The sequence below is a fragment of the Eriocheir sinensis genome, chromosome 2 (assembly GCF_024679095.1).
Source record: "Eriocheir sinensis breed Jianghai 21 chromosome 2, ASM2467909v1, whole genome shotgun sequence".
Taxonomy (NCBI): domain Eukaryota; kingdom Metazoa; phylum Arthropoda; class Malacostraca; order Decapoda; family Varunidae; genus Eriocheir; species Eriocheir sinensis.
The window spans coordinates 19,737,634-19,764,738 of record NC_066510.1 but is presented as its reverse complement, the minus strand read 5'-3'; the positions used below and the strand labels follow the sequence as shown (position 1 = coordinate 19,764,738).

The following is a 27,105-nucleotide window of genomic DNA, read 5'->3' as shown; positions in this document are numbered from 1 at the left end:
CTTACTGGGGTCCACGAGACAGTTTTTGGGTCGGAAGTCGGTAAATATAAGAGACTGAGTAAGATAATCTGGCAGCGTTGGTCGAGACGAGAGTTATGACAAGTTCGGTTACCAGTACCACTGGCCTCCATACAAATAAAATGCATAGGTGCCGAGGGATCATATGCTCTCTTCCTTCACTCATGTACAATATCAAATTACACACCACAATCATTAGTAAAATAAGATGTTAACTCATTCTCCTCTAGTGTATTTATTTCTGCTGGCGCTAGGTTGTCTTGAAATGCCATATCTGGAACATCACGTGACGCAATCTATCTATAGTCGAGTTGCCCCAACGTTTGTATGTTCATGTATGATATTACTTTTAAAGTAAATTAAAAAGTTTACTTACCCAGAACTTAATACCTCCCGATCTCACTACGAATGCGTTTCAAGTATCATGAAAACTACCGTAGACAATGTGGCAACGTAGTACATACGTTCCTCCCCTGCGAACGTTCGCGGCTTTATATATAGTGACGAACGTCTACATTTCAGCAGCAATCATTATCTAACATAATTATGATGAAATGCAGTGTAATAATAGAACCAATATATTTAAATTAAACTTCACCAATTTTGTGATGATTCAAAGTCATTATAATGCACCCCATATTATATACACTTTACTGTAGGCTTTTCCTGTTATCCAGAAACAGGGTTTGGTATAATAAGTATAAATTTTGTTGTAGATTTGTCTAGTTTTGGATTAATAAGTTCACATAATGAGTATAAATACATATATTTTGTGGAAAAATTCGTACAAAATGAAAAATGGACAGCTACAATTAGCATCAAGGAGAATATAGACTGAATAGTGTATATATTATAGTCTCCTTGGTCAACATTATATCCACCGTACGTGATTAGCACCGGGGCGGCTATGGGCACCGGTATTGTGGCAGAAGTACGTATACTAGATTTGGGATAAGAGCTTCAGTTCTAGCGTAAAGTACCATATCACCATGACCGAAACATGCACACGAATACATGTGTCACTGCTCTGTGCTTGTTACCGCTGCCGGGCACGACTTTTCGTCTCCCATGGTGAGGTCGACGCCATCTATTCTCTTTTTTTTTTAAGAACTCGCTTCATAGCACTACACATGATTTCACTGAACCCCGTGTTTCCCCATGTGCTCTCTTAAGATATTATGCGTGTATTCTTCAATTTCCTTTCGCAGTCTTTCAAGCCCTGCAACTTTGGCCTTCAGAACCGTGTTCCTCTGTCTCTCACTGGCTTCCCTCTGCTGCAAACTCGTTAGCTGTTCACGGATTCTTCCTCGGTAATGCCGCGACGCCTCGTTGTTGAGGTCCCTGATCCGTTGATACCTTTCCTCCTCCGTCAGGGTACTGTAGGAGACTCTGGGCCGCCGCCTCCGTGATGTGTGGGCTCCCCCGCTGTCTTCAGCGCCATCAACGTTACTCACGGGGGACCATGGGTTCTCTTCCACTGTAGCGCCGAGATCATGTGATGGGTATGGATGGAGACCCACCAGGGCGTGTGCCTCGGTGGAAGTAGGCGTTCTCATAGCTCTGCTAGATAGTCTTGCACTCCGCCGCCGGGGTCCCATCTCCACCTGATTCTGCGGCTCTAACACCAAATTCTCCATTGCAGCTCCCAACACACCGTCGTTCTGAAATGATAATAATAATGACAATGATGATAATAATAATAATAATATCTATGAAGTGAAAGGAGTGGATATGATCTTGCTGATTCATTTGACTCATCTTAATTACGATCGAATGAGATCTTATTGCTACTGGGGTTCCACTAACCTGAGTCGTGAGGGAGTTAAGTGCAATATCCACGTCGAAGGAGACGTCGTCTACCAGTGGCAGAGTCACTTGGTTGGACAGCAGCGAATTTGCGAAATGTTCCATGGTCGGCGAGAGTCTTCCAAATATATCAGAACTACTGGTTGGAGTGTCGGTGTGGGTGGCAGACACACCGGCCTGAGCCATCAGCCACGGATCAGTGTGCCCCGTCAGTGCCAGTGGGTCCTTGTTAAGCTCCGGCTTCTGCAGGTGATGGTCGTCAAAGGGCAGAATATCAGTGTACAGTGTTGTCGTGTCATCCGTATACATTCCGTAGTTGTTGCCTCTCGAATATGTATCATCCAGACTCATGTTGTAGCTGCTGCTTTTCATGTCTTGATAGTACCTTGATTGGCAGTGATTTTATACTTGATCGTGTGTGGCTTGCTATCGAAGTTGTATCAAGGTCCAGAACGTGTCGTGTGGATCCTGTCTTGTGCACCAGCTTCTGAGGCGCCGCTGCCGCTCTATGCTAAGCTCAGTTGTGTGGTGGCGAGACCCGAGCACGAAGTATATATATGCGGGCCCAGTCGTTCTAGACACGTTGCATCACGTGAGCCAGCGGGAAACGTTTCTTGGGTGTCATCCAGTGAACAGAGATTGGGCAACCCTTACAATTTTCTGATGTGATGTTTTATTTTCTGTAAAAAGGGGATGAAAAGAAGCCAATCATCCATCATACTAATTATCTTCATGTTGAAAGTCTCGAACATACAAGTATATATATTATTTTGTTTTCATTGTGTTATACTGCTTGGCAACTCAATGTGCAGAACCAGATGGCGTAGCACGATAATTTGTGAACCCTGCTCTTGCTTTGTGCCTGAAATATTCACCCAATGATAGATAGATGTACCATGGTGTCATGATTAGCAAGCATGTTTCATTTTATTTTGCGATTATCTATGTAAACGTCTGATAGTTTTATATGTGTAGTAATTATATAGTGGCAACTCGTCTATGACATCATAGATGACGTAGGGAAGCCGAAACAGGCCTTCAGAGGAAGTAATATACGTGTAGGAACAGGTCCTGACGTACGGATGAAACACACACACACACACACACTATAGGAAGAAAAAGATGTAGGTGCTCATACGTGAGATATATTTTACGAAATAGGTTCATGAAATGTTTAATTAGTTTACAATTAAGTGATTCACATATATTAATTATCAACTCGATCCACAAATAGCTATAGGCAGATAAAGTACATATAGCTCCCTGCATTATTGCATTGCCAGGGTATAGCTCACGTTATGGCTGTATTGGTAAAATTCATAGTTACGTCGATACAAATGAGCAATAATAATAATGATAATAATTAATAATAATAATCAGTTCGCCTGCTGCCCGCGTAAGGGCTGACCTTGGTGTCCTTGAACCGTGTCTTGCCCTCATTAGCAGCCCTTGTTATCCATCTTGGAAACCTCATAGAGTCAGTGTTGATATAGAAAAATTAGATAAACCTAAAGATTCTTGGCTTTCTCAAGTCCTGCAGGACCATTTTCTGACCAAATTGTCTGCATATCCCGGCCTGCACCCAGGCTGTCCATGTGTTTTGTGATGGATCTGTCAATGGCACCAAGACTGGTTGTGGATTATTTATTAGAGACTATATGCCACCCCCTCTGAATACACTGACACTGAGGTTTCTAAGAGGCTTCCTGATCATCTGTCTTCCACAAGGGCAGAACTCTATGCCATATATGAAACCCTCCATATCACTGTAGCTCTTGGGAAAGATGTGTACCTGTTTGTTGATAATCAATGTGCCTTGTATGCACTTCTGTCCTCCTCCCCTTCTGACTGTGATATAGTCAATAAGTGCCTTAGTGCCCTTAGCCTGCTGGAGCGTGTGCTACTGCACACTTCATCTGGGTGCCCTCACATGTTGGGCTGCCCCATAATGAAAAGACAGACAGACTTGCTTGTGCTGCCTCTGATGATCTCAATGTACACCCAGGTGTTGAATACACCTATAATTATGTTAAGAATAGACTTAGATCCCTTGTTAGTAAGTCTGTTACCAATCAGCTTGCCTTGAGGTGTCAGGATGGTAGTCCCTCCAGCATTCACTATGCCCAGGTATCAAGTATCTGCACCCATACTTATGGTAGGCTTAGTGCATCTTATGATCTGGTGGTGATGCGGCCGAGGCTGGGCTATAGATATTACTGGGAGGTCAGTGGGGCTGACCCTGTACCTTGCCGCTTGTGTGCCAGGTCAGGGGGTCACACGCTCAAACACTGTCCTGCAATGTTCTGCTATTAGTGCCTACCGCCCACAGGGCCACTGGGACCTGCCTGGGCTGGTGGGCTGGTTCATTAACAATAATGTTCTTTCAGCTGTGCTTAGTGAGTTTCCTGCATTTGCCCCTAGATTGTAGTCCATATGTACAGTCCCTTATGTCTGCTCCTTTGACTAAATCAAGGCCTTTATTGTTTTAGCACTTGTCCCCTACCATTGTATCTTTTTAGTTTCCTGGTGCTACTTACACATGTATCCTTAGTTGTATAATCACACTCTGTACTGCCTGGGGGTTGGGATGGCATGCTCCTCCCTTCTCCTTTGTTGTTTTACTTGCAACAATAAACTATCAATCAAGTTCGTATATAATTATAATAATAATAATAATAATAATAATAATAATAATAATAATAATAATAATAAACATGTTGAGTATCTCACCATTAATTATGAGCCACATGAAAATAATGGTAAAGTTGGTGAACTTATCATACATATTCTCTCATTGACAATTATGAAATCTAAAACGCTTTTATGGTTCTGGTTTTCCCATGTTGTATCATTACAACTTTGGTCTCCATGCATTTAATAATGTCAATTTTTTTTTGTTGATCCAGTTATAACTCTTCTTCCATTTCTTATTACTTCCTGTTCTCCCAGGAATCTCACAATGTCCATTGAAATAACTTAAAAGTACTATAGGTTAATTCTTTTCTTGTTTCTAGGGTATTATTTCCATCTCTAACTTTTTATTTTTTGTCATTTGTTGACATGTATAGACTAGTATAATGAAAAAGGAGGTATTTTTCATGATGCATTTTGCATATAAATCTTTGTTGGCAGTGTGTAGCTATTTTTTCAATGTATTTAGTATAATCTTTCCTCGTCATTATTGACCAACCAGCTAATGAAGTCACACCAAGCGTTGATGTTGGGCCAGAATTTGGATTCATTGACTTTCCCCTAATCATATGAGGCGAGGTGACGACCTTGCCCTTGCAACTCAACTGGATACAGAAGTGGTACGATATAAGTAAGAAAAGAACAATTGTACTTTCGTACCATGCCGTTCTTTAATTAAGAAATATATCGAACCTTAATATCAAACCATACTTACGAGCCTCTAAAGTCTAAACAACCGTACCGAACTATACTGTACTACATGAGCTGGTTATAGTAAGGATAACCCTTTAAGCCCCACTATGTCCAGTTGTCCACTCTCAACCTCTTGAGTTCAGTTGACAGATAGGGTACTTGATGATCCTCTGAGAGGCTCAGGATGTTCCAGGCATCTACACGGAGAGTCTGCTGGAGGTTAACTCCAGGCCTGACTGGATGAGCTTGCCTCATCTGCACCAGCACCACCATGGTGGTCTCCAGGAAAAGGGAGTGGGTGTGACTGGTGGGACATGGGTGCTCTCTTACCCCCTTCCCAAACCTGTCAATTTACTGGATGCTATATAGATAATGTCTTAAAATTTACATGGGACAAAATTTTATATAACTAAATTAACAATCTTTTATTGAACCATTTAGCTTTCACATTCAGATATTGTGCACATATAACTTTTTAAACATTTGGTAATTAGTATTTACAAAATTTAATAACATAGGAACAATATTAATATTAAAAAGCTCTATATCCTATGAAAAACTGACATGAGAGAATGAGTTCCTATTCTATACTCTGAATGTTAAATGAGTCTTTCCATTTTAATTGTAAAAAAATGGTATACAGCTGTGCTTCTACATAACATAAAAATAGTATCTGATCAAGAGAAAGTGCAGAGTTGAATCATTCCATAGTTTCCATTGACATTCCAGTCCTGTGTCACACTGGCTATTCTGTGACACTGGTCTGGCAGAAGTCCCACAACTGGCCCACCCTTGGCTGTCCGGACTGCTAAGAGAGGGGCTGGGCTAAATCCTCGAAGGGCATGCTCAAGCATGGTTTCAGTGGGCCATTCTAAGTCTCCAGTTAGTTTACGGTAATTCAGATCACCCTGGAAAATACACATAACCTAATTACAAAGTCAGGCCAGTCTCAAGTAAGAGTACACGAGAATAGGGCAGGTAATTAAATCTAACTTTAACAATAAAGTTAATAGATGGAGGGAGGTGAAACAGAGAACAATGAAAACAGTGAGAATGTTGAAAACTTTGAAATTATGCTGAGTGAAGTATGTAAATGGTTTATGTATTTTGAAAATGTAATCAACTGAAATTTCATACTGTTTGTGTCCATACATTAGGAGTTGAAGGAGTGTTTTGAGGGACAGGAAAGCTGGAGGTCTCAGTTGACCCAACAAATTTCTTACCTTAAAAATAATTAAGGATGCTTTGCTCAGTTGGGAGTAAAGGTCAGGATCAATTTTGCTCATTTCAGCAAAATCATATCCTGTAGTCCAAAATTTGTTGTTGCAAACTTTCCATCGCCCATCTGAGAGATAATGAAACCACTTACCGGCAACTTCACCAACAGACCCTGGACTTTCTCTGAAACAAAGTAAAGCTTACATTATAATCTATTTTCTCTTCTCTTTAATAAGAAGCATTTTTAACATTTTCTTGCCATTTTCTACAATACAATGGATGCAGTTCCTATGAAACAAACAAGTTATGTTCTAATGGAAGTATGTAAGCTGGAATGCTCACGGATGAATGAATAGCCTCAGGTTTACATACATGACACATGACAGGAGCGAACACACTTGAAATATTCAAAAGAAACCAGTCTTTATGCTTCTAGAATTCAACAAACTGAGGCTGGTACATCACTTTGCTCCACATCAGTAAACAGTGTGAAAATTTGTTGCTTTGAAAAATGATTTCCAAATTTGATTTTTAAAACGAGACTTTATGGCAGTCAGTTCATATGTATGCAAATGTGTAGGTGACAGTGTTTGTAACTTGAGGACCTATATGGAAAATTTCTAAGTTGGTATTGAACTTGAAAATACAGCTAATCAAAGAGGTTAAACAATCCTGCTCTTCATGTGAGGTACAGTAGCCCCTTAAACATCAAAATGAATAATAATAGATTTACTAGTATTTTCACTTTTTGAAGTATCCCACAATCTTGCTAAAGATTTGAAATAGCTTACTTGAGTGTTTCTATGGTCCATCTCAAATCTTTTTCCGTAGTGTCTGAGACAAACCATGGCCGTGTCTTGGTATGGATAGTGAGAGAAGTTGTGAGACCAGCTTCCATCAGGACAGTTATCAAACAGAGATCCGAAACTAACTCAAAGCCAGCATTGTCAAGCACTAACACTGAAAAAGAAAGATTTATAGCATTAAGCACATACTTTTTTCTTATCAAAATCATTCTTGTAAAAAAATTTGAATAAAAAATACATGTCTTTATAGTAGTATAGTGTGTGTCATATGATTTGTATTATTAAAAGTAATGAAAACAGAACAGTGTTTCTCAAGTAGGGAATGTTTCACATTCTACTAACTGAAGGTGGACTAATGGATGTGTTGAGTGTGAATGATGGAGACTATACCACCACCACCAACAACAACAACATCAATAATGGTAGTGAAGGTGGTGGTGATGGTGTTGGTGGTAGCATCATTGGTGGTGACAATAATAACACCACCACCGACACTACTACTACTACTTCCAACAAACCGAAATCGAAAAATCCAAAATGAAGTGGTTGTGTTTATAGCGGCAGCAACAACAACAATGGTGATTGAATTGTTTAGCCTAAGAACACTGCCTTGTATTGCAAACAATGAAAAGTAGGATTCATTTTTTAATATTTTATAGGTTACCTGATTTGCTCCCTATGATTGAAATTACTACAGAGCAGGGTTATTTTTATTTAAATTAGAGTAAAATGATCATGATTTAAGGCAAAATTAAATATATATATATATATATATATATATATATATATATATATATATATATATATATATATATATATATATATATATATATATATATATATATATATATATATATATATATATATATATATATATATATTGGAATTTCTTTAATCCGAGAACCGGTTGTTACTATTAGCTTAAATCAGGGGCTCTCAATTTTTCCCTCATGAACACATTTTACTTATGAATTATTTTGGTAAACCCTCATAGAGAGAACCTGTTCTTAAAAAAAAAAAAAAAAAAAAAAAAAAATCCACCACTGTATGTGTGTGTGTGTGTGTGTATATATATATATATATATATATATATATATATATATATATATATATATATATATATATATATATATATATATATATATATATATATATATATATATATATATATATATATATATATATATATATATATATATATATATATATATACACACACACACACACAAGGTAGGAGTAAGAAAATGTGATCCACTTGTACAGGACAAGCATCAGTCTGCTTGTCCAGTACTGGTCCTGTAGCAAATCAGGCACCAGTAAATGATTGCCTTCTCTTACAAGACAAATATTCAGAAGCATAAAAAAGGGAAGTGATGTCTTTTTGTTGATATCAACAATAAATGTAATTATGAAGTTTAATGAGCATAATTCTTTTTTGAATGCACAGGAACATGACTGAGTAATTTCTTATTAATATGATCCAAATTTGACTACATGCTGATTGAAGTCCCTCCTCTGTATCTCTGTATTTATATACTGGTAATTTTTACTTGTCAGACCTGGTTAAGCTACCAGTGTATTTCTACTTATGATTTTCCAGTGAAAACTCATCTTGGGTAATATAACAACACTAAACTATGGTTTCATTTGACATTGGCAATGTTTCTGACAAGAAAATGTCCTCATAAGGGTGAAACTAATAATCAATAGAAACCAAAAAATGTTTAAAGCAAAATAAATCATTTGAATAAAAAAATATTAAATGAAAAATATCCAATTTAAATCAGATAAGTTGATTTTTTTATTAAAAATATCATGATTTTTCCCAACTCTGCTAAGGAGCAAATTAAAAGTCCTACAAATCTTACCAATGTCTCTCTGATCCTCAGGAAGAGACACCAGGAGCTGCCACAATGCACTGGAGTCATTTACAATGATGTTGCTTCTTAAACTCTCTAGTACTGACAACACATCTGTTTCTTGAGAACGATCAGCACCACCAGATATGCTGAGGTCACACTGATTGCCCCAGAGACTAACCTGAAACATGTCAAGATCTATGTTTAATAATTCTCTCTCTCTGTATTTTATTAGGTTTAACTTGGAACTGTGATAACCTAATATCTAAACTTATGTACACTCAAAAGAAATGTAGATAATAATGAGAGAGAGAGAGAGAGAGAGAGAGAGAGAGAGAGAGAGAGAGAGAGAGAGAGAGAGAGAGAGATTTATAATATCTTGATATTTGATATTTTTACAGTATTTTGATATTTGATATTTGACAAACATACAAAAATACTTTATGTAACTATAAACCTATATACATTTGGAAGCCAGTTTTTTATATATATATATATATATATATATATATATATATATATATATATATATATATATATATATATATATATATATATATATATATATATATATATATAAAAGTCAGGAAAAAACAAAAAACAAAAAAAAAACAAAAAAACTAAATAAAATTTCCCCAAAAAAATCCTACAAAGAATTTCGTAACTAATGTTTGAAGATATATAGAGCAAAAAATCAGCCTGGAAATTTACATCTTTTTATGCTTTTTCTTTTGGTGAATACATACACAGAAACAGATAATTTTACTACAACAAAGAAATGGCTGTAAGTACCTCAAAGAACTTTAAAACATGCTGCTTTAGCTGATCTTGTGTCTGTGATGGAAGGTTGTTACAAACAGCCAACACTTTCTCTGTAAGAGCTTCTACTGCAGAATGGGAACCTTCCAAACTCTTCTGCTTTTGTTCTTCAAAAGGATCAAAGTCCCTTAGAGAATCACTGAAACAAATAGGAAGAATGAGAAAGTGGTTTATGAGCATGTAACTAAATATGATTGAAAAATTTAGTGAAACTACCAGTAAGAATCTATCTAATGCCCTGTACCCTCTGGTAAAGACCTCAAAAGTGCCCCCCTTACAAGCACAGCATGCAGTATGATTCAGTGCAGCATGTAATGATGGTACGAACAAAATGGTTGTGACAGAAAAAGTATGGTACGATATAGTGGTATAAATTTTTTTAAGTACAGCACAGTACAAAAGTATGTATATTTTTTTACTGCTGTTGTATCATATTGCACCATGTGTGACAGATCATTCCATTGAACTGCCTGACAAACACATGGCCAGGATAACAGTCCACAATTATTCAGGCCTATCCCATTCCTCACAGTGAGGTGAGATCCCTGGATCACAGAGAGCAAGGGAAAATAATGATTTCAATGGTAGGTACAAAGATAGTACTAGCAATTTTGAGGTACAGTGTGAAAATATTATATGATAAATCTCTATTGGTATAAATTACATTAAATATTTTATACTGTACAATACTGCACTCTGCTCGCTTAAAGTCTTTCATTCTCCCTATTCAGAATTTTGTGCACTCCCATCCCATTATACTAATGTGTTCTTTAACCTTATCAATCCATATGACCAACAGTTTCTTAGCTTCCCCATACTTTTCTATTTGACTTTCAAAATCCCATTTCATAAATCTGGTTCTGCTTTTCCCTCCCATCTCTAAACTACTTCAATGTATTATGTTTCACTCATTCTCTCACTCTGCACCTGATACCTTTTACTCTCATCCATACCATTAGTTTTTTCCCACTACAGTTGCTCTAGAGATCTTTTTAACGCAAACTCTTCTCAAGAAGCCTAACACATCCCAATTGATAATAATTTAGCTATGGATACGATAAAGAAAATATAAGCATATTCATGGTGGGGCAATAATACTACATCTACCAAAATCTTTAGACTGATATTTAGCACATCTATCACTACTGTTAAGGTATCTGTTTCACTGATTTTTTAAATTTATTTTTAGGGCAATTTCTATTATTTAATTATATGTTAATTGGGGTTGTTCCGAGATGGGTCTGTGCAATTTTCAGCGGAATTTGAAGAATAGTTTTTCAGTTTTTACTTTTTTTGCAGTTTTTCGACCCAAAAAAAACTAGTAAAGTTTTTATCCCATTTACATGACTTTCTAACACCGTATGCAACATTGTATTGCTTGCATTTGTAAGCCAGTTTTTTTTATAAGATATATATGTCGGAAAAAAAAAAAATCCACCAAAAATCCTACAAAAAATTTCATAACTAATGTTTGAAGATATATAGAGCAAAACTTTGGCCTTGAAATTTACATCTTTTTATGCTTTTTCTTTTGATGAAAAAACTTTTTAGATACGTTCAGAACTTTTGAAGTTATTTCGCATTATGTGCGAGCAACTTTAGAATCGAGAAAAAGCCACTTTTTTAAATCGTGATCTATATCACTTTGTATGAACGGTGATCTAGGCTGTATAGGTCTCAGAGAGTTTTCTGCATAAAGTATTACTCCCAGGCATCCGGTCTCCTTCTTTTACAAGGATATTATCCATTCTTGATGGGGGTATAAGGAGGTGCCAGCTCCCCCTCAACACCAGGCTCGGATGTTGTAGTGGCTGTAGAGGTTCCTCGTGTCTCTAGCTGCCTCCTCCTGGCAGCTATAGCACATTCTCTCCTTCTCTAGGTCTTCTTAGAAGGTCGTGGCATGATTTCAAGCACAAAAACTGTGAGATTTCTGCAGGGAAATGCTGTATACCCACGTGTGACAAAGGTGGGCTGATAGCCAAGATGTGTGAGGAAGCAGAGAACACCCCCACGGCTCTGACTCACGATCCAGAGTTGCCAGCTAGGAATGAGCGAGTGGTGTAGAAAATTTCAAAAAGATTGGGGAAAAAAACAATTTTTGGTGATTTTTCTGCTAAGAGTACCATGCATAAACGCATGAGAGCTTAGCGCTCTGAGACGCGCTGGCGCGGTAAATACGGGTAATAAAATTTTTTTTCCGACCCAATTTATCTGTGTACATATATGATAGTATACCATTGAAAAGGCCGTGCTTTCTATATTTCTATGGAATTTTTTTCACAGAAAACAATTTTTTTGAGGTAAACCCTTGAAACGGATACTTTAAAGCAGCTTTCTTATCCTCTCCATTCTACAAGCCTCTCCATTATCATGTATTTCCCTACAGTGCATTAGCTCGCACTTTTATTGTGGATACACTGTCCCTAACTATAAGTTATTTAAGTAGGGGTGGACTAAACTGAGATTCTGCAGTTGTTACTTACCAAAGATAGAAGGCCTCATGGATGCGAGTATACATATAGCACTCTACATACAACCATGGCGCAGTAAACCACTTTGGAGGCACCTCATGTTTGCTAACAAATCTCTCAAATTGATGGTTCCACAGTTCTGAATCATCTGAAAAAAAAGATAAATAAATAAATAAACAAAAAAAAAATAAATAAATAAATAAATAAATAAAAAAATAAATAAAAAAAATCTGGTGATGCAAATACTCACACACACACACACACACACAAATATATATATATATATATATATATATATATATATATATATATATATATATATATATATATATATATATATCAGAGCTGGGCACATCCGATCATCAATCCGATCGTCCGATCTCCCGATCTGATCGGAACAGCAATTGGCGATCGGAATGCAAAGATTGGATCATCTTTGTAAAAGGTAATCGGACTGTGGAGATCGGAACTTCACAAACCAACTTCCGATCACCGATCACATAAAAAAATTGTGATCAAAATTGTCATGGCAACAACTGACTGCAGACATTTTGAAACCTCACTACTAGCTTTTTACAATTATTTTTATACAAGTTGCTAAATAGTTTCTTCAATAAGCATGTTTATTTATAATAATAAGTGATAATTATTGATCGTTGATTTATTTAATCCTGGTAAGATATCATGAACGAAACGCGCAGGCGCAAAGTCGCTTTATTTACTTGGCGCTCACTCCATTAACCTAGTTAAACTGACTAACCACTGTACCTGGTGAGGGACAAACGCATTTTTATATAATCTAAAGCTTTACCTTCTAACTAGAGTAATTCATGTATGTGAATATGACTAGGCTATATGTTACTATAGTGATGTAATCTATCGACTCTAAAGCTGTGTCCACACTAGGCCTCACGAGGCGACTCTTGCACCGCCTCGCCAGTAATTGTTATTCTTGTAATGTTTATTTTTCACCTGCCAGATGCAGGGGTGCTGTTTCAGAATATCAATCATCATATGAGTGTTGCTCCGAGTTCGCTCAACGTTGTCCTCAACGTTTTCAGCTTTGATCTGAGAGCAGCACGCAGCTGATGTTGCCACGTTCATGCCTCCTGCCCCAAAAATACCTCTCGCCAGAATGTACATGTTTCCGGTCAACATATTTATTTCAAACTCTGTCTGTATGGATAAAATATTCCTCTATGGTGCTATTTTTTCTTCATGTAAAATAGTAAATGTGGTACAAAATATGGATTAAAGTTGAGGAAAAATCACGTGACCTGGAAACGGGTGCTGATTGGTTGTGACGTCACAATGCAGTCAGTAGGCCGCCAACTTTGTGTTACTCCGAGATTTCGTGTTGTGGTGTATGTTTCTAGTGGCTAGCATTGCCTGGAGACGTAACCCACAGTCGTTGGTGATTCGTGCCAAAGTGCAAGAGTATATATATATATATATATATATATATATATATATATATATATATATATATATATATATATATATATATATGGACAAAAGTACTCCACGTAAGATATTTCTGACTGTGCTAGTGAATCCTGCAGTAATTTTTTTAATTTCCCCTCGGACTAACTTTTCATCGTGAACTCAACTATTCTCTGTACTGTCACGTCCTCTGATTATAGAATATTGGTCTGCATTAGTTTTCTTCTTATTCATCTTCAGGCGTTGATTCTCTCTCTCTGACGTTCCAGAGCCATTGTTTTCTCTAGGTTAGGCTAGGTAAATTTCCATAATACTAATATAAATTCAACCTTGATTATTCTCTATAGTTCCCCCTCGGACTAACTTTTATTCGTGAACTCAACTATTTTATGCAGAGCAGAGGTGAATCGGGTGATTTCACTCCCATTTTAATAATATAGCATATTTCCAACACTCTTAAGGTGTTCTGTAAGCACCTATAACATACATGTTGGGCACAGTTTGGAGCTAGAGTGGCCATAGCTGATGAAAAATGCAATGGACACAACACTGGTACTGTCGTCTGCTGTACTCTGCTTCAGCCTGATGACGTCACGAGCTAATGGTGGCTTCTCCCCATGAGATGAGAAGAATTTGTGATATCTCTCCACTATCCAGTCAACTAGCGATTTATAGGACGTAATATGTACACAACGCTATGGTACATGGCACAATGCATTTCTAGGCTCTTCCCAGAACCGGAAACATGTCCATTGCCAGCAGCGGCCTCATGGCCGTCTGTATTCTATTGTTTTTGTGAGTCCAGGGCATACACGAGTTGCCTCATGAGTCTCCTTGTGAGGCCTAGTGTGGACACGGCTTAAGGCATGGTTCCCACTATTCCGTTTTCACGGATCCGTCGACCAGCAGTGACGTCATCGACGGCGGGGACAGTGGGAACCGGTGTCCACCCGGGCCCTTGCGTGGAGCTCCGTCGGCCCAGGCAGAGATGAATCCAAGTTACCTTTTGGGTTCGTGACGGGGGCGGTGGTGGCCCATCCAGTGATGTTGAATATTCTACATACGAAAATATGAAATGGAAGGACAGTCAAGTCGCGTATGACGCGGATTCGTAAGGCGCGGTTTCCTATGACGAGGTATGGTTTCAGAACCGTATGTTCAGATCACGCGCATAAAACCATCTATGACGCGGTTTGTGGTCTTCCCTGGCCAAACGAGCGCAGAGTTGCCAGGCTGGATTTTTTTTCTGAGGGGGAAAATCTCATGGTGGTGGTTGGGTAAATATTCACTTCATTCAGTGGAGAGAGAGAGAGAGAGAGAGAGAGAATATCCATAACACCGAGATATCCACTCATGCACTCAGTCTCAGCTTCTCACTCGTGAGGAAGAAATGAGGAACATCATGAGCGACTGGTTAGTATTGGTACCGGTACCGAGCAGTCTGGTACTGGTACCTGACCACCCCTAGGTTCCAGTACCGACCTGACGACTACACAGTACATATAAGGTGCAAGGTACATATGCACAGTATTTCCTCGGTGACAGGCGATGCGAGCACGGTGTCCCAAGAACTAACCCCCGGCAAAGGCCGAAACCACTACGGTCTTAGCTGATCCTCGCACGGCAAAACACGGTACCAGGACGGTACATGCCCGGCAAGTGTTCGGCATCGCACGGTTCACCCCGGTAAACACCCCACAAAGGCAGCACCGCCTATATATTGGGCACCCTGGCCAAAGCACTGATAGCTGAGATGGGGTCAGGGTTGCCAGGTTTACTCAGGGACTTGATACCAAATACTTCAATTTTAAATACCAGCTTAACTTTTCCAATACCAAACTAATAATATAATATATATGTTTTCGTAATTCTTGTTTCCACTCGGTGTGATAAGTGATACCTTCACAGTTAAGAGCCGGCAACTAACCGGAGGCGGGAGGTAGTGTGTCGCTGCGTTGTGCGTATCTGTACGAGACGTGTATGTCTCTTTACGAGACTTATACACGTCTTGAGACTCTCGTACAAAAAAGCGTGTTAACCGAAGGGTATGAGAGGGGGAGGAATAGGGTAGGGACGGCCTGGCGAGGAAATTAAGAGTTGTCGGGGGTCGCTACCTGCATGGCCGTAACTAATGACTATTTATTCGTTGCCTTTAATTACTAATCCTGGTGTCTCTGGTTTGCAGGGTGACGGTGAAAACTGAATGATGCAGCACAGGTAAAGATTCACCCCGAACGTTCCAACTAAGATATGAAAATATTAAACTTTTAAATACAGTAGAGCCCCATTTAGTGCGAGAATTAGGTGGATGAACGCGGTTGCGCTAACTGAATTCACGCTAATTGAATAAAGTAACCAATATGAAAAAAATTATTTGGTGCACACGTGGGTCTGACTTTTGGGTTTGATAATTACTCAAAATAATCACTCACAAAAAAAAAAAAAAAAAAAAAAAAAAAAAAAAACTACGATTGGTTGAGCTCTGAAAACACGCTTGTGATTCGCTGGGAGTCTGATGACGTCATTGCCGGCGCTCACCCAGTCAGTGGCCTCGCTGCCTTAGGGGGAGCGACCGGGATAGCCAAAATTGCCATGTGGTGAGGTTTGTTTTCATAAAATTAAAGACATGCTATATCATTCTGTTCTTGCATGTACGTAAAATTTGCATTAGAATATTTTTTTCCGTAAAATTTGTCATCTGTCATTCCCTTTTTTGCGGATCGAGGGAGGGAGGTGTGAGTTGAGGTGTGTGGTGGCACACCACCCAGACAACAACAGGCGGGAAGGACCACGCAACCTGTTCGTTTGTAACAAAGGTCTTTAGAAAAGATGAAAATACAAAACACAAGTTGAAACCAGGAAGGAGCAGTTTCGGGAGGTTATGAAGCGAGTCGATCCTGCCACGCTCAGGGAGCAGTTTCGGGTAAAGATAAGTCGTCATCCTGCCCGCCACTCATCACCACCACCACCTGCTCCACCACCAGCTGATTCGCCATCACCACCAGCTGCAGAATCATTGCCACATGAAACATCACTGCAGCTCCAACAACAAATTCTGCAGAGGTGTTCAACTGAACCTCCTCCTTCTGACATAAGTGAAACTTTCATCATAGCATTCTCCAGTAAGTCAACAAGGTATACACAATCACATGTGAAAAATTCATGCCAATCAGATAAATACAAATGGCAAGACATGGATAGAATGGAAAAAAAAATCTTGGAGCCAATATCTCGAAAGTAGTTTTTTTTCAAAAAATTTCAAAAAATCAAAAAAAAAAGTCTGTCTTTTTTTTGGTGGTACTAAAAAAACTACTACTAAAGGGCAATTTTTTTTTTTGTAAATTTCAAAAAAAAAAAAAAAAAAAACACACACAGAGAGAAATTGTAAGTGAAAAACTGAAAAAAATTTTTTGCTCGAAGACAAAACAACATATCAATTTTATAAATACAAAATGTTTTTTCACAGTGATTAACTGCGAATTTCATGAAAATTCAGAATGTCATATATTTACAGAAACAAATAACATACTAAGATTTTAATGCTATTGGATGTACCATAAAGGTAGGATCACACTTGGTATCAACATGGCGTGCATCATGGCGGCTTGGCAATTTTTTCAAAATTCAGTCGGTGGGGCTGCGCGCGCTAATTTTTTTTTTTCGGATGGTGGCTCGCTAATTGATCTCGCATCGCACTGGGGGGGGCTCTACTGTACTATAAAAAAAATAGTTGGTTACTGAGGAGCTTGAACTGTCATGTACGTTTTTTTTTTTTTTTTTTTTTTTAATTTTTTATAGCTCAATACCAAATTTCATTCGTTTCATTACCAAATTTGAGTCCAATACCAATCACAGTGTTTCAATGCCAAATGGCAACCGTGGGGTGTCGACAGACTGACTTTATGGGAGATCGAAATCTAGCCGACCAAGTCGGTCTGTTGACAAGGATTGCCGTGTCTCTGTACAATCCTGGTTCTATTCATCATCCATCTTAAGCGGGCGGCCTTTGTGGTATTAATTATTTTAATTATTACAACCCTGGATACGGTGGCTGGTTTTATAAATTATAAGCCTGGGTCAGTGAGTTGCCAGCTACTGCCAGCCAGTACAACGTTTTACCCTGCCGTGCGCATTGTAGAAATTATGACCTGGTAAAGGCCGATACGCGTCCGGTGTCGGCACGGTATCTCGTGATAAAAAATTCTGTCAGGCCGCTCTCGGATAAAGATATTGTCAACTGCGCTAGCTGGAGCGTGTTGGCGTGGAAAGATGTGCGCTCGTTGACCGCCGACCAGTGCCGATTTTTCTGTGGGCGTGCCGAAGTAACCCAGTTCGGCATGATTCGAGATGTACTGGGCATTGGTGGGACAGGGCCTTAATCTAGCTAGCTGTTATCCCTTCTTCTACAGCAGCAAGCACAGCGACAGCAATCAATAAGTCGTGGTTAATGCTGGCCATGTTTGTCAGGGAAAGGCGCACGACGGAGGGACGGAGTCTATCTCATCCATGTCGGGCGGCTGCTGTTTTGGTGGCGTAATTTTTAAGTCATTAATATCAATAGTTAGAATAGTGAACATAATTATTTTTCCATACTTTTGTAAACTGAATAAAAAGGGTTGACTTAAATAAATGCCTAAAATAAGAATTTAAGATAACTTTTTTTTCTTTACCATGTCATATATACCAAAAGAAAGAGGAAAAAAAGTATTTATGAGCAAATAATTAACTTATTACTTATTTGAAATTATTATGTAAAGAACACCTAAAATAGTTTTTTATTATTTTATAAAAAAATAATAAATATCATTATAAGTTTTAATGATCGGATGATCGGAATGATTAATCGGAACAGCAGGACTTAAAAAATGATCGGATGATCGGAATCAGATCAGTTGCCCAAAATGATCAGATGATCGGGGATCGGAACAGCAAAAGAGTGATCGGTGCCCAATATATATATATATATATATATATATATATATATATATATATATATATATATATATATATATATATATATATATATATATATATATATATATATATATATATATATATAAAAAAAATACAGTATTCAGTTTGGTTCGTTGTTTCAGTGATGACTATCAAATGTGCCACTTTGAAAACTTTGTTAATATTTATCAGATTTTAGTGATCCTTTAAAGTCAAAATTAGATATGGTGTTAATAACTCCCAGTATGTGAGACCATTTTTTTTTTTGCAAAGCCATAAAGTTTGGGCAGAGAACGCTGCAGTGTAAGATATGGTTGGGGGAAGAGAAAATAAAGGAAGTGATTGAGTGTAAATACTTAGATACAGTTCTATGCAAGCATGGGAGCATGACAGGAACAGTGAAGGAGAAAGCAAAGAAGGGCAGACAGGTGACTGGTGAGAGAAATGTGAGCATGGAGGTAAAGTGGGGTAAGAGGAATAGGATTTTCCTCTCAACTCTATTGTATGAATTTGGGGCTTGGATGTGGAATGAAGCACAGCAACTACAGATAAGAGCAGTGGAACTTAATTTAATGATAAGTGAATGTGGTGTGTCAGGATGGGATGGAGAAAACGATGAAAGTATGTATGAGAGGTTTAATATGGTGGAGTGGTTCAATGAATGAAGAGTGGCACTCTGAAATAGTCTGGACATGTGATGAAAACGAATGAGAATGACTTTGTAAAGAGAGTATTTGAGAGCAGGATTGAGGGAGAGGGTGTTGGGGGGGACCACCCGTTAAATGGATCAATAGAGTAGATGAGCATTAGAGTTGCTGGGATGGAGTGCCAAAACAGGGCAAGTTGGAGACACTTCTGCTGTGGCTACTCCCTTGAGGGAAGTTACTTCAAGAGAACAGAGTGTAGGAGAAATAGATAATTTTATTTATGTAGACATGAGGATTAGTGTCAACAAAATCATATAAAAACTCCTGTATATTTTAGATGGGGCGAACAAGTGTCAATATGGTGTGACTATGAAAGCAGCAAAGACAGCCATCATTTTTTAATTTTTTTATAGTGAAGGTCAGGGCCAGTGTAGGCCTATTGGCATGCATTATGTTGCAGCATCTTGTTCTAAGTGAAACTCTGCTTCTTCATTTCCATTTTTCTCTTTGTTAACCCCTATGTCTCGCTGTACGGGCAAACACGCGTCAATCTCTTATTTTCATTGACATTCACATTATCAATACTCTTTAACTAGAGAAACGAGGTGAATGGAATATGCATTCTGACTATCATTAACTCTTCCTCTTTTAAATGGAATTTTCCCAAAGTGTCTAGATTCTGTAGTTATTGAGATACAGTGTGTTGAATGGGAGTAATTACTGCAGATATTTGGTGACCGAGTCACTGTGTCCGTTTTCTTTCTTGACTCTGGCTTGCAATGATTTCGACTAACACGCTGTGGAGGTGTGACAATGTTATCACCCCTAACCCTCCTTCCCCTCCCAACTCGTGTTTGTCTCGCTCTCCTCCCTCTAATTCCTCTTTTGCCTGCCCTTCCTCGTGTATGGCCTCTTGCATCACTTCTGGGAGGAGAAGATTCAGCAGAGGAAGAGGATAATGCAAACTCAATCCTCCTCCTGGACCTGGGAGGAGATAGAGGTGGAGAAGAACATAGTGAAGATGTAAGGGGAGCAGAAGGCTGCCTTTTCCAAAGTATATATATACCAAGTCAAGTCATACGCAGCTTTGGGGGAGGACGTTGCTTGGAGCCAAACTAGAGAATGTAGAAACTGGGATTTAGAGAAAATGAAGATAGGCAGACTAATTTAAATCAATCACTTCAACATGCTCCCCCCCCTCACACCCATTTGCAGGCATTGGAATTACAGTCATGCATAGCTCAATAAAAATGCGTATTTTTTCATCAATGGCTTGCCTGAACGTGCGGTGAAAGAAGTCGAGAATCCACATCCAAAGTGTACACACGGCCACAGCTTTAGTCACCCGTGAACTGGCGGGTACTTGGATTCAAATGATGTCACCCCACAGCTTCACCCCAAACCGCCCCCTGCGCGTGCTAGTAGCAGTTTTGAGGGCAGAGTGACTTGACTTGGTATATATAGAGTTTGGCCTTGTCATTTCCTGCCCACTATTGGATGGGGCAGTAACAGGTGTGGAACGTGTCACAGCAGTGCACGTGGTCAGAGCTGGTGGACCTGAGGTGGTTGCCCCATCATCATCACTACTCGTATTATGCCACTCAGAATCACTGTCACTCCATTCAAAATCACTTTCCAGAGTTACAATAGAAATACCAAGTTCATGTTCTATTGCACTGTCGGAAGGTCTAGCACTTGAGCGATCAGTACGTGATGAATTAGCTATTGGAGTGGACTTAGCCACTGGCCACACGGATCGACGAGGCGTTTCAAACGTAGATATTCTATTTTTACACGTCCATCCACTAAGAAAGTATCAGACGCACTGACTCACTGATAAAAGTACTCAGGACAAGTGTTGACATATTTGGGTAGGAAAAAATTTGGGAGAATGGCTAACATGAGCGAAATATAAGCAGAGCGGTGATCACCGCCACCCGTCCTCTGTCAACCGAGCAACGATCGCCGCTCCCCGTTCCGTAGGGGTTAATCATGATTTTTGTCAAAAACTGTTTAGTGAGTAATAAGTGTTTCTCTTCTACCAAAAAATCAAAAAATCCCACTGAAGTAACATCTTTTAAAACTTTACACTACCTATTAATTTTTAAGTTCTTCAATAAAACAACAAAGTTTTGGTGTTATTGTGAAATACTTACTGCAAAGTGCTACTCATATTTACCTGTCTCCTACATACTTTTTTTATATTCAAATATAAAAAAGCAAAATATGAGAAGACATGTTATACCATATGGATTGCTGGGCTGAGGAGAATGTAGGAGCCTCAAGTCTTTATTGGTTTGCATCTCATTCTTCATTTGAGACAGGCGACCAACAACTTCTTTTGTACCTTCTTGAGCAGCCTGGAAGATTTTGAAAGGTAATGAATTGTGTCAAAATCGGTACAGAAGTGAAAACTTAGTTTTGCTTCAAGATATGGTTATTAAAGGAAAACAATTCATGAATTGTCTACCTATGAATGTGACTTTGATTTAACAACTTTACTTGATTCTTACTGAGGCTCTTAATGACACACACAGAAGTTAATTCTTAGCAAGAGGTTGCATCACTGAAAATTTGTTTTATTATCATGAATATTAAACAAATTTAATTTACCATATGATTTAGTTTTGGTTTGAAAATCAATTTGATTTATAAGAAAGGGTGACTAGAAAGATGATGTGGCCTGACTAAATAGCAGTTCTCAATCATATCACAGTCACAAATGTGTATGTGGAAGGGACAGTAGTGAACTCAATTCAGGCATAACTCCCACCCTGTCTATGCAGGAAACAATGTCTGTGATGATGATGTGTAAGAATTAAGTATAATCAATGAAAGATATAGACAAAATTCAATATATGAAAGAAGAAATAAATATACAAGAATCCTATCCAGCATGCTATAACTGAGTCTAGTGTATCTTGCACTAATCATACAAGTCAATATTTACACACAAAATGAAATTTCCATTCATGAACAGTGGGTGGCCCCTGATCCTAGCTTGGGCAGGATGAGGGAAACATAAGCCCTTATGCATGTGACCATACCCTTAACTGGGTCAGAGGTAGCAAGATGGCATCCCCCGTAGGCTAGTGAGGATGAAATCCTGGAGGACCCCAACACATTTTGTGTGAACTAACCTAAAGTCAAGGGCTTTTCTCTAATGTAGGTATGCTTTGTTAATATAGTGCAAACTATAGGCTGAGACCGAATAGTTCTCCAGATTTGTCCATCAGTCTTTCAATGCGTGCATAGATGAAGACGAATTTGGAAGAAAGAGAATGGCAAAGCAGGCTTTTGATGCACAAAGACAGTACTCTGCAACCCCTGATAACATCTACTTTCAATTAAGTCTGTACAATAATATTTTAATTTACTAATTGATACAGTTAGAGATATTGTGAAATGCATTAAATTAAAGCTTGTCTCCATAGCGTCTTACTGCCTGTTAATTAGTGTCTCTAACATGACAGTTTGTTACTTAACAAGATGATTTTTTTTTCACATTTATGGCTATCCTTAAAATAATGATTCTCACCTCTCCATATTTTAATCCTAGAGCTATTCTTTCTCTGTATAAATAGTCGATGACTCGTGTCAATATCACAGGTAGGCGGTCTTTCACAGTCTGGTAAGCAAAACTCCTGAAATATTAAAATCTATTAATGGTCTGTGTTGTACTGACTAATTACTGAAACTGAATGAAAAATATTCAGATATATAAATTAAATAATATATCAGTTTACTGATTTTTTTTTCATAAAAAGGATCACCATCATTAGGGTAAAGAAACTGTATTGTTGCCTACAACTACCTAGAATATGAGTATTGATAAGGGGAAGATAGATATTAACTACCGTAGTTAGGATCCACTGGCTATATGGGCACGTGGCATGACTCCCAGATATCGATCCTACTTACAGGGTGGTTTCTGTATGAGACAACCATGAGTGGAGGAGACCAAGAGGTATGATCTTGTTGGGAAGGAACTTAGGATGGATAGGGCGGCAGCGTGGGAGCTTGCTTGGGGGAACCATCGGGAGTACAGGCGGTGAGTGAGTTAAGCAATGCAGTCCCAGGCATGTGCTCCCCATAAGTTAGCTAATTAGTCAACATACTGATGTGCCAATCACAATATCAGAAAAGATTCCCACAGTAACTTTTTCTGTTGAACATTCCACTTTCAATTTGCTCATACAATGACATTTTTTTTGTCTATAGCCTAATGATGGAACTAAAGGTAATCTCTCAAAAATTACACAGCCACTGTGTACTGAGGTGTTAGGTATCTCATAGCATGGTGAATATAGAGATGAAATAATTTGCCTCAAACAGTTGCTAAATCTGATTATATGAATATCTAAGAACCTATTAAACTTGAGGCAAATTACCTTGTTTTATTCAATTTTCTTCACAGATTTATTTATGCAAAAGGCATTTACTCTTAAAGGGTCTAAGAGCTCAATTAATAAAGACTGTCAAATCATGAATGAATTATTCACAAATTTTGACATCTGTTAGGCTACTGTCACATATTCATGATCTTGATTCCCGGCGCCTCCTGACGTCGGGCCACATGCTGACAGGTTTAGAAATTTCAAAACAATAGGCGCCCTCCCCGACATCTGTCACCTATCGGTAATAAACCATGACTGTTGAATGTCCATCTCAACAATGTTGTTTTGATATGGTCTATTTACAATGGTCATAATTAATGTACTTATGGCAGCACAACATTTTTAACATTTGGAGTCAAGATTGTGAATGTGTGACAATAGCCTTAATGTTCTGAGAACTCTTAATCCCCCCGCTTATCAGTTGAGTCCTAAATACTGTCCAGCGTCCGCATAACATTGCCACCAGTCTCTCAAAATTTTTTGGAACGATGTCACTTCTAGTACGAGTTCCATCAGCTTTTTCCCTATGTTATTAAAGTGCTACTCAGCTCTGGCATTGTCCCTTGATAAAATTTAAAGAACGTTACTAGCACTGATGTTCTTCCAAATAAATAAGAAGTACAGTCTTCCCTGCTATACAATGATTCATTTTACAATATTTTGCACTTATGATTGTCAATCTTTAATCACCTTGGCTCTCTTAAAGGACCATCTGACAACTTGCTTTTATTTTATTATTATTATTTTGTTTTAAAGCATGGGAGACAGTTTGGGCAAAAAAATAAAATAGAAAAGCAACAAAAAAAGCTCACCAGGCACTGCTCTTAGAGAAGGAAACAGAATGAGGCCAAAAGAGAAGTTAGGGTATTATTCTAGTGTTTGCCCATACTTACCTCTCGCAACCAAAATTGGCTAGGGGGCCATTGAGACTTCAGGGAATGCGGTGGTAAACATGAAATGCATCGCAAATGCATAGTTTTTGAGTCATGGGGGGTTGAAAAATACCCTGGATGTATGGAAATTCCTTAGAATTACTTAGATGTAGGGAAATTTCATACATTCCGGGGTTTTTTACAACGTACGGAGACCACGAAATTTCACTCACTCTCCATACCAAAGGGGGGTTCGAGGGGGCGAAGCCCCCCGTTACAGCATTAAGATTAATGAAGCATCTAAACGGTAAGTAATTTACGTCGTAGGAATCTTGCAGCCATCATATACGACTATGTATTTACTTACTGGTATCACGTACGAATGCGTGAAGCAGGTCTGAACGCAGGTTACTTGTGTTCAATGTCCCTCAGTTAGCTGTTCAGTTGGGGTATTTTAAGAGGGGGGGGTCCACGGGGGGGGCGCAGACCCCCCTTGTTTAGCAGGGGGGTTGAGGGGGGCGAAGCCCCCTCGTTAGCAGGTCGTAAAGTTCGGTTGGAGTAGTTTAAATATGCTCCCCCACCCAAATACCCCGAGTTCACGCAGGTCCCCCAAGATCGTTGGGGGAAGGGGATTAATTCGGCTTCTTCTTTACTTTTAAGTACTTTGTTTTTTTAACTATAATATATGTAGGCGTATTATTGTATTCTGGAGGCGCGGAGTCAATATCCACAATCACCTTGTATACTGGGAATACGAACCTGTGAAGCAGATTCAAAATCCGGTCAGTAAGGATTCACGTGTTCGAACAGCTCGGGCAGGAGGTTCGAGAGCCTGCACTTCCTGTACAACCCGCAGTACTGTTTAAGGTGCGGCGTTGGATGGATCCCGGCTAGCCTGTGGTTTTATTTGTGTCAGTGATAAACAATGAAGATACACTGTGTTTGGTGCCACGGACTCTACTTGGAGGACAGAAACCTTGCGATGAGGTGACAACCTACTAGAGAGGGCATGAGTGTGGTGTAGGCGGTTTATGCGAGCACAGATGGCCTCCGGCGCCACACCAGATGGTGAGGTGAGCATTGTTTGGTGGGTTCACTACACTTCTCTCCCAAAACAAGCTTGGGGATCCAGTGAGTGCGTGGTTTCTGTATGGGAAACACTAAATTCGTCGCAAACGCTTATTTTAGTGGTGGTGGGATGAAAAATTCCCTAAATTTAGGGAATTTCCCTTGATCTAGGGAGTTTTTATCTGCCCCCCCCCCCCCCCCCAAAAAAAATACGCGATTGCGACGGATTTTGTGTCCCCCACCTGAAACCCCGCATTCCCACCAGGTCCCCAGGCTTGTATGGGGGGGAGGGGGGAGTATGGGCAAACACTAGAATTTTACCGAGGTTAGTTTCATGAGAAGAGGTGTCTTGATACTCTTCTCTTGAAACAGGTCGTCGTAGGCAGGAGGAAATACAGACGAAGGAAGGCTGTTCCAGAGTTTACCAGCAGAAGGTAATTTGGACAGAATAGGGATAAAAAAACATCATATTTTACCCCAAAATGAATAGTCTGTGTCTCTGAAATGGATTGTTCAGATATGTTGCATTTTATCCATTAAATCCAGTAAGGTTAAAAAGTTGATAAATCTAGCTATTTTTGCACAGGCATATTGTTTCAAATGTTCCACTGAAACTAGTAAGATATGATAGAAATGGTAATCACAGTGAGATTAGCACGTTAAAATTATCAGAAAAAAGGGTCAACCATAGGAGTTTGGGTGTAATTGTGGAAAAATACTACATTTATGGTTATTATTGTTCGTGTCAAATGCTACTTTCCGAGTCAATAAATTTGGTCAATCTTCATGATTACTGCTTCACACTCATCAAACAAAGCTATGTTTAATCTGACATTCACTCATCACAGTCTATTGCATTCCAAGCTAAACACCAAACTGGCAGGACACAGCACAAGACTCAGCAGCCTCATCAGACTAGCAGTGTCCTTCCTGCCAAAGTAGTACATTCCCACTTTTCACCTCACCCGATATTGCTGGCTGAAAATGGTAGGGGGGCCGATATCTCCATGCTCTCTGGGCCGCCACGAGCTGTGTTGCGATGGCTAGGCACCCGCTGAGCTGCCGAGTGTCCTGTGCTGTGCCGGCCCGCCCCCTTGAGGCTAAACACTGGTGCTGGGATTCTCCTTTAGTCTCCTTGGCTTGTCTCCTCACCACCACACTGAGGGTAAAGGAGAGCCGATGTTTCCTGTACAAACTGAGGACAAAACTGATGATCCTCAACCCCGATAGAGGGCAGCAGGAAGGTGGCCGTGACCAACAAGAAGGTTCAGTCGGCCATAGAAAGGCACGTTTTCTACTTCTTCTTTTGACCTGTAACGTTTGCCACTGTATCAGAGGTCCCCC

The 27,105-nt window shown here is 39.1% G+C and overlaps 1 protein-coding gene across 1 annotated transcript; it reads right to left on the bottom strand.

Annotated features, from left to right (window-relative positions):
* Positions 1–5,618: 5,618 nt before the first annotated feature.
* Positions 5,619–26,965, bottom strand: LOC127001114 (damage-control phosphatase ARMT1-like). Its single transcript, XM_050865287.1, has 7 exons — positions 26,727–26,965; positions 12,394–12,529; positions 9,884–10,049; positions 9,101–9,272; positions 7,218–7,386; positions 6,432–6,609; positions 5,619–6,116 (listed from the first exon to the last, which is right to left on the bottom strand). Exons 2-7 carry the CDS (start codon positions 12,426–12,428, stop codon positions 5,886–5,888), a joined length of 951 nt encoding a protein of 316 aa, XP_050721244.1. The 5' UTR covers positions 12,429–12,529; positions 26,727–26,965; the 3' UTR covers positions 5,619–5,885.
* Positions 26,966–27,105: the final 140 nt, after the last annotated feature.